Source organism: Lissotriton helveticus, chromosome 5_1 (assembly GCF_964261635.1).
Source record: "Lissotriton helveticus chromosome 5_1, aLisHel1.1, whole genome shotgun sequence".
Taxonomy (NCBI): domain Eukaryota; kingdom Metazoa; phylum Chordata; class Amphibia; order Caudata; family Salamandridae; genus Lissotriton; species Lissotriton helveticus.
In genome coordinates this window covers 2,140,389,670-2,140,403,561 of record NC_136065.1, presented here as the reverse complement: position 1 = coordinate 2,140,403,561, position 13,892 = coordinate 2,140,389,670, and the positions used below count along the sequence as shown (strand labels likewise).

At 49.4% G+C, this 13,892-nt stretch overlaps 1 protein-coding gene across 2 annotated transcripts in view; it reads left to right on the top strand.

Moving 5' to 3' along the window:
* PTPA (protein phosphatase 2 phosphatase activator) overlaps positions 1-13,892 on the top strand; it is a 416,046-nt gene that overhangs the window by 132,691 nt on the left and 269,463 nt on the right. For both annotated transcript variants that reach the window (XM_078646251.1, XM_078646252.1), the window contains exon 5: positions 2,210-2,327. In XM_078646251.1, the coding sequence (XP_078502377.1) occupies positions 2,210-2,327 (118 nt within the window). The remainder of the gene's footprint in view (positions 1-2,209; positions 2,328-13,892) is intronic.

Here is a 13,892-nt window from a genome sequence, read left to right as displayed (position 1 = left end):
CAAGAGATGCCCGGTATGTCAAGCAAAGTTTCCACATAGCGACCACCACGAGGTCTGCAACCTCTATCTATCGCCGGAAAATGACGAGTCGATCTGCACAGCTTGTGCATCCTTCTGATCGAAGAAAACCATCCGGGATCGGAGAGCACGTCGACACGAAATGAGGCGATCAGCTCCAGTACCGGAAGACATCTTCAACGAAGAGGTTCCCCGCGTTCCCGAAGAAGACTCACCTGATCTCCAGAACGTATCAGAGGCGGATGACTCAGATGACTCCATTCCATCGGGTCAGCGCGTGAGTACTCCTGCCCCTGCACTACATATTCTGCCCAAACCGAAGGCAAAGGTAGGCACTCTGCCCAAAGGGCCCAGTCGAGACCGAATACCTGCTTCAAAAGCCCCGCTTTCCAGCCAGACTCCGAAGAAACTAAGCCTTCTAGTGCCTCAACACCGAGCAAGCCTCTGCTATGGGCACCAAAAAATAAAGACGCCTCGGCGCCGAAGCCAAAAGACCCTTCGGCGCCGAAGCCAAAAGACCCTTCGGCACCGAAACCAAAAGACCCTTCGGCACCGAAACCAAAAGACCCTTCGGCACCGAAACCAAAAGACCCTTCGGCACCGAAACCAAAAGACCCTTCGGCACCGAAACCAAAAGACCCTTCGGCACCGAAGCCAAAAGACCCTTCGGCACCGAAGCCAAAAGACCCTTCGGCACCGAAGCCAAAAGACCCTTCGGCACCGAAGCCGAAAGACCCTTCGGCACCGAAGCCGAAAGACCCTTCGGCACCGAAGCCAAAAGACCCTTCGGCACCGAAGCCAAAAGACCCTTCGGCACCGAAGCCAAAAGACCCTTCGGCTCCGAAGCCAAAAGACCCTTCGGCACCGAAGCCAAAAGACCCTTCGGCACCGAAGCCAAAAGATCCTTCGGCACCGAAGCCAAAAGACGCTTCGGCACCGAAGCCAAAAGACCCTTCCGCACCGAAGCCAAAAGACCCTTCGGCATCGAAGCCTAAACCAGTGCCGGCACCGAAACATAAAGACGTACCGGCACCGAAACATAAAGACGTACCGGCACCGAAACATAAAGACGTACCGGCGCCGAAACATAAAGACGTACCGGCACCGAAACATAAAGACGTACCGAAACCGAAAGAAGCACCGGCTCCGAAGCCGTCTACTTCTACACCTTCGACGCCGAAAAACTCAAAGCCTGATTCCGAGGTGCCCAAATCCTCGAACATGCCTACAAAGCCGTAAACAACGCCTTTGGCACCCAAAAATATGCCACAGGATGTTATAACACCTCCCAAGGCTAAAGACACACGACAACCTCCTCTGGAACCGAAAAGATCGACGCCCAAGAAGGTTGTAGAGCAGGAAGAACTTTTTAAACCAGATCCTTGACAAAAGAAGATCTACATAGACCCAAAAACAGGTCATGTAGGTGCTACACCTCACAAGAAGAGACCAGCATATGCACCACCCACACCTAGGGTTCCTGCCAAAAAGGACTGTGCAACATCTCCTATGCACCCTTCCTCTCCTACACCTTTCTTTCCTTCACCTTTCTTTCCTTCACCTTTCTTTCCTTCTTCTCCTGCTCTTCCTCACACAATTTGGGTGGAGGGGAGGACATGCAAGACCCTGATTCATACCAGGTAGATGAGGGTGTATGGAATTTTTCAATCCCAAAAAATGTACCTATATGGGATTTTTCAAACTCACAAAATGTGCCCGACGTCCCTGAACCTCAGTCATACCCATCAAAGCCTTCCCCTCCAGAAGATACCATTGGTTTTGGTCAGCTGTTAAACAGAGCTGCTGTTTACCATGGAGTCCCTATGCATTCCGATAGCATAGAAGAAGATTTTCTCCTAGATACCTTTGAGCAGTCTCAGCGGTCTGCTCAAATTCTTCCCATGATCAAGGGGGTTATAAAACATGCTCCAGAGGTATTTAAAGACCCTGTACGTTCTAGATTTCCAGGAGGTGGGAGGCTCAGTTTCGGTGTGTGCTGCTGTGGATGTGAGGCTCCGTTCCGGTGTGTTCTGCAGGAGGTGGCAGGCTCAGTTCGGGTGTGCTGCAGGAGGTGAGAGGCTTAGTTCCTGGGTGCTTAGACCCTGTAAACAGAGATGCTGCTAAGGATGGGCATGAACAGTGCACTGTGGGAAAGGAGCGCGGCCCCATAACTGTGTCTCTCTCTCTCCAGGATGCAGAAGCCCTGGTTGCAACCGTGATCCCTCCATCCCTGAGTGCGGCGGTGCCTGAGGTCGCCCTCTACCTGAAGGAGTCTGTGGGCAACTCGACGCGCATTGATTATGGGACAGGTGCGTCACCTGCATGATTACTTATTTATTCTTCTCCTCCGCCACTAGGGGGCCCTGTAATAGCACATTGACCCCCTGCTCTCCTTGCCCTAGCGCCTATTGTAACCCCAGAGGAGCACACTGCCCGACTCCTCTGAACTCTTCCAGCCTCAGAATCGGCTGTGTCCTCGGGGTGATGCTCCCTCTGCCCCGGGCCTGGGGCACCCTGGGCCCTGCTGGCAGGCATGTGCTTCGCTCCCTGGAGCAGGGCACTCAGTGTGAGGCGCGAGTAGTGTGTATGCACGGTGTGTACTATATTGGTAGGGGCAGAGGTAGTAGTGTGTGTAGGTAATGCTTGTTTGGGTCAGGTGAGTGATTAAGGGAAGGTGACTTGTATTTGGTTCGGGTCAGACGAGTGGTGTGTAGTTAGCACAGTGAATGGTGTGTGCTTGGAGGCGCAGTGAGCAGATGTGGTTGGTGCGCGTGAGTGGTGTGAGATTGGGGCTATGGTGAGTGCCCCTAAGAGCAGGGCGAGTGTGGTGTAGCTAAGGGCAAAGCGATTACTGTCCCGTTAAGGGCAAAGAGAATCGTGTGATTTGGTGAGTAGTGTTCAGTTTTGGGCACAGAGAGCACTGTGCAGTTGGGCACCAGGGAGCTGGTGGAGTTAGTGGGTGATGCATGGTTTAGACAGGTAAGTGGTGTGTGGACACAAGGCACCATGATTCTTATCTTGGACAGGGTGGGTGTTGGGTGCTGTGTGGTTTGGGGTGGGCTTGGATTTTTGAAAAGGTGACTGGTGCTCATTTGGGGAGCAGGGTTATGTGTGGTTATGGTGAATAGTGTGCAATTAAAGGTAAGGTCAGTAAAAAACCATGGATCTTGTCTAGGGCAGGGTGAGTGGTGTACGATTGTAATGTGGAAATGTGCCTTTTAATGGGCACACCGGTGCAGGGTTAACCCTTATCTTGTCCACGGGTCCATAGACCAACAAAATAGAGATTGGCACTAAAGCTGGAATTCAAAGAACAAGTTTTATTAATCACTCATGAGTAGGACTACGTCCATACAACACCCTCAAGTGTTCCAGGAGGTAGTGCATTGAATACACAGACCATGGTGCTTATATATTAAGTTTGTTGCAGAGTAAGCATGTAGATACAAATGGAAGGTACAGGCCTACACAGGAATAGTTATAGCCAGACATGGGCAGATGAGTCATCACTTTTTCATCAAAGTGGGAGGGGGAACAGAACTGCGTACAGCAGCCACAGATAGTCGACAGTTACGTCTTTAACCACATGCATTTCAGCAGCTACAGGCCTTTTCTCAGCATGTGCTTTGCTTTGGCTCAGTACAGAAGGAGTTAACTAAAGTTGATGACTCAAGCAGAATAGAAGGGCAAGCAGAAGTGAAGACAGAAGAATTACATAACTAACAAAATGGGTGCCACAGACAAGATGGCTTCAGCTTATGCTAACAGAAATTATTTTCGATTTCCACAGTAATGTCCCTACCACCAATCCCTTTGCACCCTTTCATAGTTGCCCTGCCTCAAGTCTGAAGTCCTCTGGGTACGACCAGTTGTGGCAGAGGGGAGTTAACCCTACAACCAGTGGTGCGGAACAGTTTTCAGAGGGGGGCGGGGGTCTGCTTCAGTGTCACATCAGTGATGTCACAGGGATTGCGTATAATCAAAGCGTCGCACGTGAGCCACTCCCCAATCAATAGGCGAGCGGGTAAGGTGCGATGTGTAGCCAGTAGTGACTTTTATAACACACAAATCTATTATTAAAGCATGGTACAGTGGGGCACCATTATTTACTGACCGTACATTTTTCATTGAAATTGCCACAAAATCTGCATGAATTTTCATTTTTGCTGATAAAACTGTATAATGCAATAGATTCTGCAATCCCTCTATTAAAAGCCTGTCTCTAATTTCTTAATAATCGACCAGTGGCGGCTTCCTCACTTGGGCGCAGGAGTGTCGCAGCCCAATACTCGCCTCCCCCTCACAGAAAACGTGATATATAAAATGACTTTATTACAATTTTATTTCATCTGCCAGCCCAAGCTGATTTTTAGGGCGGGCCTTTGCTGCTGACTGGCCGCAGGGAAGCAGGAGTGGTGGACCAATTTAAAGTACGCATGTGACTTTGGCCGGCTGTCTTGTGACGGCCAACCTGACGCGCGCTTTTAACCTCTCCAACTTGAGCTGTCTTAGACAGCTTGGTGGAGAATAAGCACAGGCCTCTAGTGCCTTTGGGAGCGTTGAGGCTGCCTGCTCCAACCAATCTTGGCGCTTCTCTTACGGTGATTAACGGCGTGAGAGCAGTGTCTGGGCAGGATAGGGGAGTTGGCTGGGGTCCGCGCTGGACTAGTTACATTGAGCCAAGTAAGTGAATATTCCATTTGACTTTTTTCAATGTAAATCGTTGACATGCACCTCATCAACGTTTTAAAGTTAAACATTTTTAATTCAAAATGTTAATGTAATGCATGTCGGCAATTTAGTTAGTGTGTTGCATGGCAAGGTTTAATTATTCCAGAGTCTGTACCGTTTTGTGCCATTTGCTTCCTTCACGACTTTCAGTTTTTGACAGCCGCCGCTGTTATCGGCAACTTGTGGCGCAGCCAGTCAATTTATAAAAAAATATATACATAGCAGAACTCAACTGTACTAACTAATGACAGTCGAGTTCTGACGTTACAATGCCTGCTACCTGAGGCTGCAGCCGAAGGGAAAAGCAGATCAGGTCATGGAGCACAAAAAAAGAAATGTGGATTTTCTTTCTTCTGCTCTGCCATGACAAAGAGAAAGGATAAATGTATGACAATGTGTTTCTTTTTTTAACTCCTAAGGTAGTTATAGAAAAGTTAGAATCTTTCCATATGTTTTTACACATTGTAGGCTATTGTGGTTACATTAAACCAATTATAATATATTTTCCAACAAATATCTAACCTCTTTTTTGATGTGATTAATTTTGCGCTAGATATTCTATTTTTATTCTTCATATTTGCAGACATGCTCTCTTTCTTATGAAAGAGCTAAGCACCAGCGATTTAAGTGGTTTGTGGGACAGGCAATAGTGTGACTATGTAATATAAGGAATAAAGTACTTCCTCAGAGCATAATAAGGAAATTGAAAGTCACCTCGGAGTTCCATAACCTTATAAGGAAACTAGGACTTTGGACTTATGGTATTCGAACCCCTCAGTGACTTTCAATATCCTATAATGTATAGCAAAGGGGCTACTTCATCCTGTATATATGGCACAAACAATAATGTGTGGAAATTGGTTTTACGCAAATATTTATCATTTTCGTACCTTAAAGTAAAGTATCTTGTTTTGATCCTATTATTTCCATCAAATCTCAGGATTACAATATAGCTTTGTGCTTTCCTAATTGTTGATATATTTTGAAATATGTGGACAGTTATTTTACAGGTGTTTAAATGTTCTAGGTTATAAAACAACCTGACATCCTTTCCTTTCACACTCCCTGTACCCCTCTAAGATTGTCACATAGTTCACTTTATAAAATCCGCCAAGTCTCCAAGTTAAAAGAAATTAGCAGCCATTTGTCAGAAGACATAGCCTGACGTTTGACCTCTCTTTAAATTCCTAGCAAATTGGACACAATAGAAATAAAATGTAAAGCCGTATTTATAGTTCATTCACCATCTGTACTCGAACATGGTTATATTGGGGGTGCTGCAGCACCCTGTACCCTTACTTCTGTGCCTGTAGCTACCTGTGTCTCGATATTGCTCGCATTGCCACACCTGAAGGCCTTGGCCCACTCCCAGAACACTGGTGATGACGCTTAAACCCTGGTTGGTCCTCGCAATGTAAGATGGGAGCTGCTCCCTTCACGCTTGCCCGGCCAGAGACCACCTATCACCTCTAGGTGCTGCAGGCTGCACATGTACAAGCGAGTTTGCCTGCATTGGCCTTACACTGCCAGTTGAGAATATTTCACACCAGCGGACCTGACTGCATCACACACAGTATTAGGTGGTCTCCATAGCACCAGCAAATTCAGGAGTCCTAAAAAGCGAATACGAGCGCAAATCATTTAAGAGTGACTCTCACCCCAACTACAAGCAGAAATTCTAGGCCAAGACAATGCCAGTCACTGACATGCTAGCAGTAGGGCGTTCACATGAGCTTGCACATGCCAGAGCTGCTCACATCAATTGTTATATTCCCGTGTTAGGCCCATGTAGTGAAGCAGCTTATTTCTTACATTGTCCTCACAGTAACATTTCAGCCGTGAACTTTTCATATATTTGCTTGCGTGAAAATGTTGGATCAGTTTTCCTGGAACTAAACTTGTTTTTACATCTAGATTCGCAAAACATTATCACAATGCCCTCCCTGAACATCATGTACAAGGTCTCTTTTCGCACTATGTACAAATGCCATCTCTATCGTCATCCATGGGATGACAGGGCTATCCACATATCCATAACATCACTAATCTACACAGACATTGCAAGGCGGCTTTCTATTAGAAAAGATGAGCATCCTGATAGACTTGCAGAGGACACTTCCACTGACACTGAGGGTCCTTGCAAGCTGAGGAAATCACTACGCAGTGGTCTGACATCTCTTGAGAGGTGTCCAGTTCGTGACCAAAACGGAGTCCTTCATTCTTTCACACCAGGTGATGGGGTTGGATTCTTGGCTCTACACCTACACACACTCTTGGTACACTTAGAGTAGGGTTCGCATAAAAAAGTACTTTCAATCATGTCTTGTTCTATATGCCAGCATATATACATTGTTGTAGCACCATGGTAAAACTATATCTACTATTCAGGCTTCTGATGCTTGTAATCGCTTTGATCTGCTTCTGTCTATTAATCATTGCAGCACATGTATTCTATACGAGAATAACGTTGGTTCAATAAATATATTGAAAACATCCCAATCTCTATTCTCTGTTAAGTGGTTGCCAGAAACCATTCGCTCCCTGGTAGTTTAGGGGGCTTACGGTAGCACTGAGCTACTGGTCTATAGGGCAACATGTCCTGTGGGGTGTCCGAAATTAGTCTGTTTTATTTTGTCAAGAAACGCGCAGAAACCCTCCGGATTAGTAGGAACTGCACGATAGAATCTGTGTTAGGAGCTCACTCCATCAAGAACAAACCAATTGAAATTAAGGGATGCAACCTCACCGTTTTGTAAGCTGACCTCAAAAAACCCACCTAGGTAATATGGCACACCAAGGATCACTGTGTCCTGACCAAGGTAAACATGTGCCTCTTGTGGAAAAGCGAAAGTCAATCAGTTTTCATGTGTCAACAACTACCACCAAGCCTAACCAGACAAGCCACAAATCCCAAAAGCTCAATCAAACATATACATACCAATCACAAAGCATCCCCGCCGCCTGATGCTGCATCATTCGAACAAGAGCACCTGCATCTAGTCTACGCCGCTAGTGACTCTACAGACGGAAGAGCAAAATCTCAGCACGATGCAACCTGACAGTACAGGGCGTGAAGGTGATCTGCTTAATTGACACACGTGTCACCATGGATTATATCTCAGACTGATTATCAGAAGATCCACTCAACTGACACCAACCATGACTCAAGTCGGCATATGGCAACTCGTCCCACCTCCCGGTTATCTGGCACATTTTCACAACAACGACCTACTAAGACTGTTCCATAACGACTGTGACTGCCAGATTCCTTGTGATGAAAAGTGGAGGCACCACACATCAGGTGTGGAACGGTCGAGTTCCATTTTGCTTTTGGAATCCAAAAACAAGCTACGATTGAAGGATACATAGACATGTTTAAAGGAATAGGTTGCTTGAAAGAGAGGAGCGTAAATCTTCATTTCGATCCCTCGATTCAACCCATCAAGCATTGTCTAATACCGTTCCACATCAAGGACAAAGTGAAGAAAGAGCTTGAGAAGCTAGAAGAAGACTGAACCATAAAGAAGGTTGAAGGGTCCACCCCATGTGTGTCACCCGTAGTGATTTCCTGTAAGCCAAAGCAGCCTGAACAAGTCTGCATTTGTGTATACAGGAGTATCCCAAACAAAGCTATCTAATTGGAATGTCACAACAACCGCAGTGGACTACATTGTAACAGAAATAAACCACGCCAAACAGCTCTCAAAACACAATAAAAAATCCGGATACCTCAGATTCACCTTCACAAGGAGTCTGACTACATAACTTTTTCTACAAATGGTGACCTCCGATGCCTGTTGGTGTCTCAACTTTGACATCTCCAGCACCACTGAAGTTTTGTAGGAACTCAATCAAAGAAGCACTCTCAGGCTTCATGCTGTACTGAGCGAGCGCGAGTGACACTATCTTGGTGTATGTCACCATCATTCTGCAATTCAACAAATAAATTGAAGTGCTCCGCATCTGGATCAGAAATAGTGGCCTCAATTTGCACCTTACAAAGTGTGAGTTCCTCACCAGTGAAACAGTTTTTTGGGTATTGTTTTTCTGCAAAAGTGGTTGCACTAGACCTCGAGAAAGTGGAGGATGTCAGAACAGCAAAACCTTTATAATTGGTGGCCAAGGGGAGGAGCCGAGCCAGCGACCGGGATGGCTGCTTGAAGATCGGCTCAGGCTGCCCTCCTATTCCTGATTCACCATCCTGCTATCCTCCTGTCCCCCGCCCCGCTTCACGGGTAGGGGATCCGAAGCAGAGCCCGGAGAGCCGTTTTCGGAGATTTCCGACCCCCGGTTGCCGCGCCGCAACGCCGGCAAATACGCGGCCTACTGCAGACTGGAGCCGGGGCCTCGAGTTGTGGTGGCGTCCGGCCGCAAAGTGATAAACATCGGCCGCCGGTTTCGGATCTGGTTGGTCCGATTTGAGGCTCCGGGGGTCGCGGGCCCGCGCGCCCCCATCTGTACTGCTGACTTTTCTGGCCCCCCTGGACATCGGGGGGTGCTCGGCCCTCTTAAGATACTATTGGCTGCCTGGTGAGCGGTCCCTGGGGGCTGCCTTGGGGACGTCGGTGCCCAGAATTGAATGGCCTGCCTGAGACGCGGCACAGATCCTTGACTTGCCTGAGGGGGAGTTGCCCCACAGCTTAAACTGCGGGGACCTGCGGTCTCATTAATTGGAGGGGCTGGGGAGGACCAGTCGCCGCGAGAGTGCGGCGTGAAACGCGGTGTGCGGCTCCTTCCGTGGTGGCGGGCCTTGACCCCTGGGGGCCCTGGTGCACCGAGCGGGGCAGCCTGTCTCCCCTGGTGGGTTAGTGTCTCCTGGACGGGGGTTGTCTGGTTCTTGGACCCCTTTCAGAGACAGTGTTTTGAGGTGGAGATGCTGGATGCTGCCTATTGATCCTGGACAGAGTTGTGTTGGGTGCTGCTTGCTCCCCACCCGGGGCTGCGCCGGTGGGTACGCTGAGTGAAGGTGCCATGGCGGCAAGGACGGAGGCAGAAAAGCAGCAGCCTACGACCACCAGGGGGGGGGAGACAGGTACAATCCAACAAACTGGATAGGTATCCCCTCCCTAGGGGGTCGCTGCTGGATTCGAAGAAGAATGCAGGGGTCGGCTTGGACGACGGCCCCTCTGAGGGGGAACCCACATTGAAGGATCTTATGGCGGCCATCACGGGGGTCCGGACGTCGTTGGGCCAGAAGATGGAGACTATGGACGCTAAGCTAGACACTATGTCAATTGAAATGGGTCTCATCAGGCCTGACCTCTTCAAAGCTAACGAAAAGGTAAAATCCTTGGAAGTGAAGACGACGACCCTGATTGATGATGTCAATCAGCTGCAGCAGGAGGTGCGTGATCTTAGGTCTTACAGGGAGTCCGTGGATCACCGGCTGGACGAATATGAAGGGCGGGCCCGATGCAATAATGTTCGCATCCTGGGAGTTCTGGAGAAGGCGGAGGGGCAGGCGGCGGACTTGTTTGTTGAGACCCTCATCCTGGATCATCTTAAGCCCAAGGGCCTCAGTAAATTGCTCACGGTGGAGCGCGCCCACAGGGTCCCCGGTGTCAGGCCACGTGTTGGTGCAAATCCTAGATCGATCATCGCTAGAGTCCTGAACTTTCGAGATCGAGACGTTATTCTGCAGGCGGCCCGGGCTTCGGACCCTCTGGAATACGAAAATGCGAAACTTTTGTTTTTTCCGGACTTCACTCAGGCAGTCCAGAAACAGAGGGAGAGGTTTATGTCGGTCAAGAAGAGGCAGAGGGACAAAGGAATGAGGTACGCTATGATGTTCCCAGCCCGCCTGCGAGTTGAACTTGACGTAAAGGCCTGGTTCTTTGATCACCCTGATGCGGCAGGGGATTAGTTGGACAGTGTTCAGCGGCCGGACCGGGATTCCCGTGACCAGGGAGAAACAGAAGAACAATGACTTGGTTCAATGTGAAGTATGCAGGGGGTTGTAATAAGTGGCTCCGGGGATGTGTTGGCGGGGGACTGCAATGGGGATTCCTGCAGGTCTGAGTTTGCATTGTGATTGTATTCTGTTAGGAAGCAGGTTTGCCCACATAGTCGGGTGGTAGGGGGGCGGTGGGCGGGCTCATTGGCCCTCCTCTATTTTCTAGCTTTAGATTTTTGTAGATTAGTCGGGGCGACAGGCACACTGCTAGTTGGGGATGAGCGTAAGCTGTAGGCAGGGGTGCAGGGAGGGGGGTTGGTGGAGACGGTGCGGGGTTTGTTAATGTTTTATTGTATGTTGTTTTAGTTGGGGTTTGTTTTTTCCACTGGGTGCCATCTTGTTATCCTGTTCTTTCTTGGATTGGTGATGTCTTCCGCTAGAGGGGTGGTGGGGATCTCCGCTTTGAGTTGGAATGTGAACGGGTTGGGGGATAAAGTCAAGAGGGGTATGGTTGGTCAGCTGATCCGGAGACACTCCCCAGATGTGGTGCTATTGCAAGAAACTCACCTGATGAGATAGCGGTGCATGGCACTTCATAGAGAGGGCTATAAATTGGTTGCGCATGCTGGGTTTACGACTGGGTCGAGAGTGGTCGGGATATTGCTTAAGAACATATTCCCGTTAGCCATACAGGCCACGTGGACGGACAACAAGGGTAGATATGTCGGCATTTCGGGGTTGTGGGAGGGGAGAATTGTAACCTTTTTGTCTGTTTATGTCCCTTCAGACCGACACGTTTCATGATTTGTCCAAGATCTTCTTGACGCTGCATGTTGGGTTGTTGATTGTTGGGGGTGATTTCAATGCAGTTATGGATGGGGAGGTTGACAGGTGTCCGGCTCGGGAGCTGTTGCCGTCCCGAAGATGGTTGGCTGATTTTGCTGACACTGTTGGCTTAGTGGATGGTTGGCGGCTTAAGAACCCCAGTGAATCTCAATACACTCACGTTTCGACGGCGCACAGGTCCTTCTCAAGGATAGACTGTGTTGGTGCCTGCGGCCCAGGTGGCGTGGCTCCGGGAGGTGCGACATTTAGCTAGAGGGGTTTCGTATCACTCACCTATTTGGATTAGTTTGGATCTGGGCGGCATGATGTGGCCCGGGTTGCACCTATTAGCGCGTGGCGGTTCTGGGACCCGGTGGCTAGGAAGGAGATTGTGCGAGTGGCCGATAGATATTTCCAGGAGAATGTAGCTTCGGTGGACTCCAAATGTTCCCTGTGGGAGGCGTATAAAACTGTCCTTAGAGGGAGCTATTGTCATATATTTCGGGGAAGAAGAAGGAGGGGCGTGCTGAGATTGATAGGGTGGAATCGGAGTTGCTAGCTCTGGAGCGGAAGGTGTCGCTTGCCGCTACGCCGGAGGGAATCCACCGTCTGCACCTCCTTAAGGATGAGTATCGTAGCCTAGCCTGGGATAACGCGAGGTCACAGTTGGCAAATACCCAGAGTAGGGTGTACGAGCATGGGGATAAGGCAGGGAAGCTGATTGCCTGGCTAAAGAAGGGTGATTGGGCGTCGAGGCTGGTTTTGGAGCTGCGGCCCGTCGGGTCCGATAAAATTACGGACCCGCAGGAGATAGTGGATGTCTTTGCTGGTTATTATAAGAAGGTGTATGCGGCTGAATGTATTCACTCGGAGTCTGAAAACGCGGACTTGATTCGGGACATCCCGATGCCTACTCTTTCGGACGAGGACAAGGAATTCCTCGACTCCCCCTTACAAATGACGAAGTGGCGCAGGCGATTAGAGGGGTCCGATCCGGTAGGGCCTCAGGTCCTAATGGACTCCCGGTTGAGCTCTATAAAGTTAACGCGAATATGTTGGCTCCCTTCGTTCGTGACATGTTTTTGGAGATTAGGGAGAGGGGTCAGCTTCCGTACGACCAGCGGGTTGCGAACATCATAGTCCTACATAAAGATGGCAAGCCGAAGACCGCGTGCTCTTTCTATCGCCCGATCTCCCTGTTGAACGCTGAACTGAAAATCTTGGCAAAATTGTTGGCAACTCGTCTGGTGAAAGTTATCACGACATTGATCCACCCGGATCAGTCCGGTTTTATGCCCCGTCGAAATACGGCTCTCAATCTGCGCAGGCTCCATGGGGTCCTCGGGGGGGCTTCGCAAATTCATGAGCCAACGATTTTGTTATCCTTGGATGCCACCATGGCATTTGACAGAGTTGAATGGCCATATCTTTTTGCCGTCTTGGGGAAGATGGGCATAGGCCTAGAGTTTGTTTCTTGGGTCTGCCTTTTGTACTCTGGTCCATTGGCCCGTGTGGTTGTCAATAATCATAGGTCGGCTGATTTTGCGCTGGAGAGGGGCACTAGACAGGGATGTCCTCTTTCCCCACTGTTGTTCGCATTGGCACTCGAGCCGCTTGCGGCTTGGGTCCGTTGGGATAGGCCGATTAGGGCGCTTAGGTGGACTCCCGAGTGGGAGGACAAGATATCGCTTTATGCGGATGATATTTTGTTGTATTTGACCTCCCTGTGGACCTCCCTTATAGCTTTTTTGGACGTCTTGGATGTGTTTGGAGGATATTCCGGCTTCGCCATTAACTGGACGAAGTCAGTTCTTTTTGTGTTAAGTGGGGATCCCCCGGTGGTTCCTCCCGGTTGTCCGGTTAGACTGAAATCTTGGCATTTACATATCCTTGGATCCTCGGAGGAGGTATTCCAACAACTTGTTGCCGCCCCTAGTCAGGCTTTGGCGTGATGTGGCCTGGTGGAGTCGCTTCTATTATCTCTGCTCGGTCACGCAGTTCTGTTTAAAATGATGGCTCTTCCTCGCTTTCTATATGCGCTTCAGAACTTGATGGACCCGGTTCCTCTGTTGTATTTCAAGGAGGTTGAGGCTCTCCAGAGACAGCTACTTTAGGGGGGTAGGCCCCGAATTGCGGTTACTAAATTGACATTGCCGTGGTATGATGGGGGATTGGTCTGCCCAATATTCGTAAGTATTACTGGGCGTCACAACTGGCGGCGGTTAATCATGCCATCTATGGCTCACCGCTGGACCCCGGTTATGCAATGGATCGCGGTCAGGTTCCCGGGGGAGAGTTTACTAGGGCACTATATGCTCGACGTGGCCGTTTTCCCTTGGGGCCAACGGCGGTGGCAGTTCGGGTCTGGCACGAGGCCAACCGCTCCCTTAATTGGGAGGGAAAGATTACACTGGCTATGCCTTTC